Source organism: Tachysurus fulvidraco, chromosome 9, assembly GCF_022655615.1.
Source record: "Tachysurus fulvidraco isolate hzauxx_2018 chromosome 9, HZAU_PFXX_2.0, whole genome shotgun sequence".
NCBI classification, from domain to species: domain Eukaryota; kingdom Metazoa; phylum Chordata; class Actinopteri; order Siluriformes; family Bagridae; genus Tachysurus; species Tachysurus fulvidraco.
In genome coordinates, this window is record NC_062526.1 from 27,554,931 (window position 1) to 27,564,212 (window position 9,282).

The window sequence follows — 9,282 nt, forward strand, 5'->3', positions numbered from 1 at the left end:
TCCTGCAGGGCCATTGATGGTCTTTTCCCAGTCTGCTCGTGCTCTCTTACGGCCTCTGGCACAGTCATCGAACGGTGCATGGCGGCGTGGGTATTGGCATTCCCATAGCGTCAGCACTGATGTGTACGTATGTACGTATTACGTATGTGACCCGGTTCCTTGAGAAGGGAAGGAGACGCTGCTCGCTGGCCACGCTCCGGGCATCTTCTCGCACTTCCTTCAGACAAATAGAAGCTGGAGTAATGTCACGTAGATGCCCTTATATGGACTCACTGGTCATGTAATCACTTCGTCAACCGTCTTTCCCGAGCCATTAAATTGGCATGTGCGCACACAGAGCATCAGACACTTCCTCACAGAAGCTAAGCCATAGCATCAGCCCTGACACAGTGTCTCGTTCCCCTCTCAGGGAACCGGGTTACATACGTAACCTGGTGTAGTTTTACTGGCATTTGTTGGAGGTTCAGGTTATGAGCTGATATATTGATGATATGTCTACCAGACATTCAGAGATCCATGCTGAAGCCATAGTGTCTGAATGAAGTAGACAAATTGAGTGCCAACCGGCATAGCAGTGGTAGGAGTACTGAGCCTTGTGGGAGACCAGTGGAGAGTCTGAATTTTAAGACTCCTAATGGGTTACATTCTACCTTGAGAACCACTGCATTGCAGATCTCAATAACCTGAATCTTGACATTATCTTTCTTCAGTTCTGATCAACTTCATGCCTCAATCTTCAAATACCTCTCTCCATGATCCATTGCACCCCAGTGTTTAAAACACACTAAACTTTGTTGCCTAACAAACCCTTTCAGATTTCTGTTATCTGACTCTGGACCCCAACCGTCTATCACTCCGTCTGTGTGATAACAGATTGTTCAGACAGAAACAGAACTGGTAGATGAATATGTTTGAGAGAAGAGATCTTATATGAAAGCCCTATTGAGTCACCTGGATCAGTCTTTATGTGTGTCTCTGAGAAGAAAAGAGAAAACTGAACCAGCAGGAAACTCACAGTCATTTTAACATTGTTCACATTTTGAAATAAAAAGACAGAAGTAAGAAATCTGTTAATAGTTTTAACACAAGAACTAAACTTTATTTGTAGTATAGATGAGGAACATCATTAAATCATTACACAGGAGATCTATCCAGAATAGTGTGTGTGTGTGTGTGTGTGTGTGTGTGTGAGAGAGAGAGAGAGAGAGAGAGAGAGAGAGAGAGAGAGAGAGAGAGAGAGAGAGAGAGAGAGAGAGAGAGAGAGAGAGAGTGTTTCATTTGTTTTTGTATTTAGGACTTGTGGGTTAATAATAATATTTTGCTCCCATCACATCTGATCAATGATGATCTGCTAAGATAGAATGAACATGTAAAGAGATTTGGTGTCCTGAGATCTCCTTCAGAATGTAGTCCTGTATTCAGTGGAAACTCAGCAGGACTTTAGAGACTATTGTGAGGTAACAGTGAACCTCATAAACATCTAATGTTTAAAAAAGATCTTTTGGTAAATGGGATTAATATAAAAAGAGCAAATGCAGTAACTGATTTTTCAGACGTCTCCCTTATTGTCCTGCAACTTTTCACAGTAAACACTGTCGGAATACCATTGTGAGAATTTTAACTGGAAACAGGGTTGGGTTTATAGTAATAATAAATTCTGGGAAAAAACAAAGTTTGTGGGATTTACAATCAAATTTTACACATAATTTCTGCAAATAAACAACTCTTGAAAAAATCTAAAACTGATCTCTGTGAAATTTGTGTAATTCTGAAAATTTCATTCTCATTTTCTATCTATCTACTCTATTATTTGATGTAATGAAATGTTTTTTTTTTCCTGGAATTTTTTTATTGTTTTATTTATTTTAGGAGAATGGGTAAAGTGAAGAAGTCATTTAAAAGTGGTGTTTGCATGCCCTCTGGTGGTCTGAAAGAGAAATGTTCGGGTTCCAATAATCATAGACACCATTCTGTAATAGTTTCACTTTTATCAGCAGAATTATAAAATAGATCAATATTCTTAATGCAGTTGATTTCAGAGGTTAAAAAAATCTTCAGTTACTTTACAGACTTCAATACAGAGCCACAAATCTATTTAACAATCAGCATCATTCATTCATTCATTTCTACCGCTTATCCGAACTTCTCGGGTCATGGGGAGCCTTTGCCTATCTCAGGCGTCATCGGGCATCGAGACAGGATACACCCTGGATGGAGTGCCAACCCATCACAGGGCACACACACACTCTCATTCACTCACACACTCACACACTACGGACAATTTTCCAGAGATGCCAATCAACCTACCATGCATGTCTTTGGACCGGGGAGGAAACCGGAGTACCCGGAGGAAATCCCCGAGGCACGGGGAGAACATGCAAACTCCACACACACAAGGCGGAGGCTGGAATCGAACCCCCAACCCTGGAGGTGTGAGGCGAACGTGCTAACCACTAAGCTGGCCACGACTGAGGTGCCCTTGAGCAAGGCACCGAACCCCCCAACTGCTCCCCGGGCGCCACAGCATAAATGGCTGCCCACTGCTCCGAGTGTGTGTTCACGGTGTGTGTGTGTTCACTGCTGTGTGTGTGCACTTTGGATGGGTCAAATGCAGAGAACGAATTCTGAGTATGGTTCACCGTACTTAGCCGTATGTCACTTTCACTTTCTTTTTAAATTAAACCCACATTCATTACGACTTCCTTTCCTTCTGATCTCTTTATATGAGACTGACACTAACAACCAGTTCACACAGTTCTTCTGTGGTCACACAATCTCACAGATGAATAACCAGACCAACTGTAGAGCCAGAACCCAGCGTATAGAGGCTGAGTGAATGTGGTGTTGACTTTGTGGAGGAGCTTCATGGTGTCAGAGACACTGTAGAAGGACAGAGTTCCTGCACTGTGATCCACATACACTCCTATTCTGGGGGGTGATGGACCTCTGAGCTCAGTCATAATGTTGTTGTGATAGAAAGAGAGAGAAGAAGAAGAGGAAGAAGAACAATACAGACTCCAGGACTGTTTGTTGCGTCCAAACCCACACTCAATATCACCTCCTTTCCTCCTGATGTCTTTATATGAGACTGATATGGACACAACACCAACACCGCTCCACTCCACCTCCCAGTAACAGCGTCCACACACACTCTCCTTACACAACACCTGCCAGATTGAGTCAAATCTCTCTGGATGATCAGAGTACTGCTGCTCTCTCATAATGCCTGTTACCACCGGGTCCACCACCGGGTACAGGGATTGCCACCACGACAGGGACCGGAGACCTTACGGCCACAGCTCCGAGCAGCCGCGTCGACAATGGAGGTGGAGAACATCGTCCACTCAGACTCAATGTCTCCAACCTCCCTCGGGATCTGGTTGAAGCTCTGCTGGAGGTGGGAGTTGAAGATCTCTCTGACCGGAGACTCTGCCAAACGTTCCCATCAGACCCTCACAGTACGTTTGGGTCTGCCAAGTCTGTCCAACTTCCTCCCCCGCCATCGGATCCAACTCACCACCAGGTGGTGATCAGTTGACAGCTCCGCCCCTCTCTTTACCCGAGTGTCCAAGACATATGGCCGGAGGTCATATGAAACAACCACAAAGTCGATCATCGACTTCCGACCTAGGGTGTCCTGGTGCCACGTGTACTGATGGACACCCTTATGCTTGAACATGGTGTTCGTTATGGACAAACTGTGACTAGCACAGAAGTTCAAAAACAGAACACCACTCGGGTTCAGGTCTGAGGGGCCGTTCCTCCCAATCATGCCCCACCAGGTGTCACTGTCACTGCCCACGTGAGCGTTGAAGTCCCCCAGTAGAACGACAGAGTCCCCGGTCGGATCACTTTCCAGCACCCCTCCCAGAGACGCCAAGGAGGTCAGGTACTCTACACTGCCATGTGGCCCATAAGCACAAATAACTGTGAGAGACCTATCCCCAACCCGAAGGCGCAGGGTAACGACTCTCTCGTTCACCGAGGTGAACTCCAACATATGGTGACTGAGCTGGGGGGCTATGAGCAAGCCCACACCAGTCCGCCTCCTCTCACTATGGGCAACTCCAGAGTAGTAGAGAGTCCAGAGTAGTAGAGATTTATTATTATTTGTATTTTATTTTATGAGAACTAATAGAAAATGCATGGTAGGTTGATTGGCATCTCTCGAAAATTGTGTGTGATTGCGTGAGTGAATGAGAGTGGGTGTGTGCCCTGCGATGGGTTGGCACTCCGTCCAGGGTGTATCCCGCCTTGATGCCCGATGATGCCCGGGATAGGCACAGGCTCCCCGTGACCCGAGAAGTTCAGATAAGTGGTAGAAAATGAGTGAGTGAGTGAGTGAGTGAGTGAGTAATAGAAAATGAGTGAAGTAAAGTGAAGAAGTCATTTAAAAGAGAAATACTCTGGTTGAATGTTCCACTGATTATAGACAAATTTCTAAAACAATTTAAATTTAATCACCATAATTATTAAATAGATAAATATTCTTAATGCAGTTGATTTCAGAAGTTAAAGAAAACTCTTCAGTTACTTTACAGTCTTCAGTACGGTGCCACAAAACTATTTATTCTACAATCAGCATCAGTTTGTGTTAAATTAAACCCACATTCATTACGACTTCCTTTCCTTCTGATCTCTTTATATGAGACTGACACTGACACCCAGTTCACACCGTTCTGCTGTGGTCTGATCTTTTATTTTCAAAACTTTGGTCATAATATTTAACACAAACTTGGACTTATATGGTTCTGATATGGTTCATCATCCAGGATGAATCTGTTTTAATTTACAATGAAAATGTCTTTCGTGCAGCTGGATTGTGTGTTAAACAGATGAAGGAGGTAAATGTGGTAATGTGGAGGAATGTTACACAAAACACTACACACATTATTATGGATCACACAATCTCACCGATGAAGAACCAAACAACCTGTAGAGCGCAAACCCAGCATATAGAGGCTGAGTGAATGTGGTGTGGACTCTGTGGAGGAGCTTCATGTTGTCAGAGACACTGTAGAAGGACAGAGTTCCTGCACTGTGATCCACATACACTCCTATTCTGGGGGGTGATGGAACTCTGAGATTAATCTTAATGTTGTTGTGATAGAAATAGGGAGAAGAAGAACATTCCAGACTCCAGGACTGTTTGTTGCGTCCAAACACAGACTCAATACCCTCTCCTTTCCTCCTGATGTCTTTATATGAGACTGATATGGACACACCAACACCGCTCCACTCCACCTCCCAGTAACAGCGTCCACACACACTCTCCTTACACAACACCTGCCCCCAGGAGTCAAATCTCTCTGGATGATCAGAGTACTTCTGTTTTCTCTTATTGAATGTCACCACTCTGTTCTCCTCAGACAGAATGAGTTTACGATGTGCCGTGTTGGGATCCAGAGTCAGAGAACAGAAATCTAAAATAAAAGAGAAAAACAAACTGAACAATGTGAACATGTTGGGTTTAATTCACAGAATACTGTATATTCATATGAAGTGTGTGTGTGTGTGTGTGTGTGTGTGTGTGTGTGTGTGTGTGTGTGTGTGTGTGTGTGTGTTATACATTTCAGAAACTCTTCTCTGTTCTGTGGATCTGGTGGTGAAATGATCTGAACTGCTGCAGCTGTGGAGAGAAAAATGACAGAAATAACAGACATTTAAACGTATTTTTAACCAAAAGGTTTGTGCTGTAGGATCTCATACCTATAAATATAATGTATCATTTATCTTTACTGTACAGAGCAGCAATAATGAGTTCACAAACACAAAACACATCTCATCACTTTTTATATCTTAGGAATTTCAGCACTTGTCCATCATTGTGTTTCTCCAGCAGGAGCAGCTCCTCTTACCATGTGGAGGGATTTTGTTGAATTCCTCCTCACAGAATTCCTCCAGTCTCTTCTTCAGGCCTGAGAGAGAATTCTTCACTCCATCAAATGACAGATGTTGAGAGACCCTGATGCTGGACGTGTCAAACTCTGGTCTATCTAATAGAGGAGACTGAGGTCCAGAAGCTAAAACCTACAGAGAAGAAATGAAATGAAAGACACACTTGTGATGTCAGACAGGGACATTTATTGCTGCTTTAATGAGAGGTGTTTTAGAGAGTGTGAGGAACATCTGACTCTGTAGATCAGACAGTGTGTGTTACCTGGAGGAAATGGATGTGATCGTGTGTGTGTGAAAGCTTCTCCAGCTCAGTGACTCTCCTCTGAAGATCATCAATCTCCTGCTCCAGTTGCTCCAGGAGTTGTTCAGTTCGACTCAGTTCAGCCTTCTCCTGAGCTCTGATCATCTCCGTCACCTCCGAGCGCTTTTTCTCCATGGAGCTGATCATCTCAGTAAAGATCCTTTCATTGTCCTCCACTGCTGTCTGTGCACTGAGCTGTTAGGAGACACACAACACATGAAGGTCCATTTAAAGCTCATCTCTCATTCTCTCTCTTACTGGGACTCTAAATGTCTCCATGTTGTCCATGTTGTGTGTGTTTCTAGGAGCAGCTCTGTCTCTGCTCACTGCTCACCTTTATAGTGTTCACAGTCTGTTTCAGCTCCTGCACCTTCTTCTGCTTCTCCTGGAGTCTCTGCTGGAATTTCAGCTGTTCCTCCTTTAACTCACTCTGAGGACACATATGATGTTATAAATGATGTGGAGAGAAATATTATTGAGTTTAATATTTATTGTTTTAATGTTTAAGTAGTAAAATGTCTGTTGGCCGAGTGAAGGTTCACTCATCTGATCTGTTTATGACGAACGCTGAGTAAAGATATGTTTACTGAATACATTTATTTTATTTTATGTGCTGTGAAGCTGCTATGAGACAACGTCCATTGTTAAAAGCTCTATACCAGAGGTCACTAACAGGCGGACCGCGGTCCGGGTCCGGACCCAGAAGCTGTCCAATCCGGACCCGGACCTACGGCCAAAACAAAAGGTTAATGCTTTAAAACTTGACGAGGCGCTTCTATTTTCATAGGCGCTTCTTTTGCAATCTTTACGGTAAAAACGCACAGACCAATTGCATGCGAGTTAAGCCATCCCACGTGATACCACTCAGCCAATCAAGTCTGTGCATTCCTGAAGTAAACACTGCGACTGCAAGTAGACGAGAGAGAATTAGAATAAAGTTACACAGGAAAGAAAGCTCGCGATACATGTAGAAAACAAAGGGAGAGAAACAAACGAGTGAGACGGAGAAAAGGAGAGAAACAAACGAGTGAGACGGAGAAAAGGAGAGAAACAGACGGGTGAGACAGAGAAAGGGAGAGAAACAAACGAGTGAGACGGAGAAAAGGAGAGAAACAGACGGGTGAGACGGAGAAAGGGAGAGAAACAAACAAGTGAGACGGAGAAAGGGAGAGAAACAGACGGGTGAGACGGAGAAAGGGAGAGAAACAGACGAGTGAGACGGAGAAAAGGAGAGAAACAGACGAGTGAGACGGAGAAAAGGAGAGAAACAGACGAGTGAGACGGAGAAAAGGGAGAGAAACAGACTGGTGAGACGGAGAAAGGGAGAGAAACAAACGAGTGAGACGGAGAAAAGGGAGAGAAACAGACGAGTGAGACGGAGAAAGGGAGAGAAACAGACGAGTGAGACGGAGAAAAGGGAGAGAAACAGACTGGTGAGACGGAGAAAGGGAGAGAAACAAACGAGTGAGACGGAGAAAAGGGAGAGAAACAGACGAGTGAGACGGAGAAAAGGGAGAGAAACAGACGAGTGAGACGGAGAAAGGGAGAGAAACAGACGAGTGAGACGGAGAAAAGGGAGAGAAACAATGCCGCTCTCCAAAAAAAGAAAAGTGGAAAGCCAAAATAGAGCATTTACTCCAAAATGGACAGACTGAACTCTGTTCACACTTCCAACTTCCCCAGTGTGTGTCATATGTACAGAAACTGTGGCACTTATTAAAAGTGACAATGGGAAACACCATTATGAGACAAAACATAAAGGTTTTGAACAAACATATCCACTCAAATCAGAAGACGGCGTCCCTGAGACAGCTTTCCCAGGTCTGAGGACAGTAGCCCTATACATCCTGACCATGTTTGGCTCTACATACAACTGTCAGGCAGCTTTCTCTACAATGAACATAATCCAATCTAAATATGGGTCCAGGGTCACTAATGAGCACCACCACTTTTGTATGAGAGCGGCCCTGACTCCATTCAAGCCCAGGTTTAACCCTAACCCAAGCCCAGGTTTAACCCTAACCCAAGCCCAGGTTTAACCCTAACCCAAGCCCAGGTTTAACCCTAACCCAAGCCCAGGTTTAACCCTAACCCAAGCCCAGGTTTAACCCTAACCCAAGCCCAGGTTTAACCCTAACCCAAGCCCAGGTTTAACCCTAACCCAAGCCCAGGTTTAACCCTAACCCAAGCCCAGGTTTAACCCTAACCCAAACTAGAGCTCAGTTCTCTCACTGAGATATAAAAGGGAAAGATCTACAATCATACATATGTTCAGTTCTATGTTACAGGACAATAAACATTGTCAAAAAGCTTTTGAATTGTACTGAACGTATTCGATCTGACAGTCAGGTATTGATTGCTTGCAGATGTTGAGACGACTACAGTACTAGGCTACTTAAATATGTATCACACTAACTAGTTAGACATTATGATCTTCCGGACCTTCGCTTCAAAAAAAAAATCTCTTGCTGGACCTCTTTAAATTTTAGTTACATACCTCTGCTCTATACAAATAAATTTGAAGTGAATTGAACCAAAGCTGCTGAATCTAAATGAGAAATATCATTCGGATGAGTTCTCACCTGTTTCTCAGCTCTTCCTGCTGTAACTGATACAGCGTCGTGTCCTTTATGTTTATCCAACAGGCACAAAGAGCAAATACATCTCTGATCAGTACGACAGAAGATCTTCAGAACATCATCGTGTTCAGAGCAGATCTTCTCTTGTAGATTTCCAGAGGCTTCCATTAATGTGTGTTTTTTCAAAGCAGGAATTTCAAGATGAGGTTTGAGATGAGTTTCACAAAATGAAGCCACACACACCACATTGTCTCCTGAACTCAGTGAAAGAGGGAGAGGTCTCTTCCGTTTTCCCTGAAACTTCCTGTGTGTGTGTGTGTGTGTGTGTGTGTGTGTGTGTGTGTGTGTGTGTGTGTGTGTGTGTGTGTGTGTGTGTGTGTGTGTGTGTTTGTGTGTGTGTGTGTGTGTGTGTGTGAACCATTTTATCTGTCTTCAGAACATAAATATAAACCTTGTAGTTTCTAAATTTAGGATTAATTAAGGTTTAAGGAAAACCTTTTTGAA

At 43.8% G+C, this 9,282-nt stretch overlaps 1 protein-coding gene across 1 annotated transcript; it reads right to left on the minus strand.

The window, feature by feature from the left end:
- Positions 1 to 4,668: 4,668 nt before the first annotated feature.
- Positions 4,669 to 9,074, minus strand: LOC113658639 (tripartite motif-containing protein 16-like). Its single transcript, XM_047818433.1, has 6 exons — positions 8,782 to 9,074; positions 6,534 to 6,629; positions 6,161 to 6,394; positions 5,859 to 6,030; positions 5,570 to 5,629; positions 4,669 to 5,423 (listed from the first exon to the last, which is right to left on the minus strand). The coding sequence occupies exons 1-6, from the start codon at positions 8,944 to 8,946 to the stop codon at positions 4,894 to 4,896; spliced, it is 1,257 nt and encodes a 418-aa protein (XP_047674389.1). The 5' UTR covers positions 8,947 to 9,074; the 3' UTR covers positions 4,669 to 4,893.
- Positions 9,075 to 9,282: the final 208 nt, after the last annotated feature.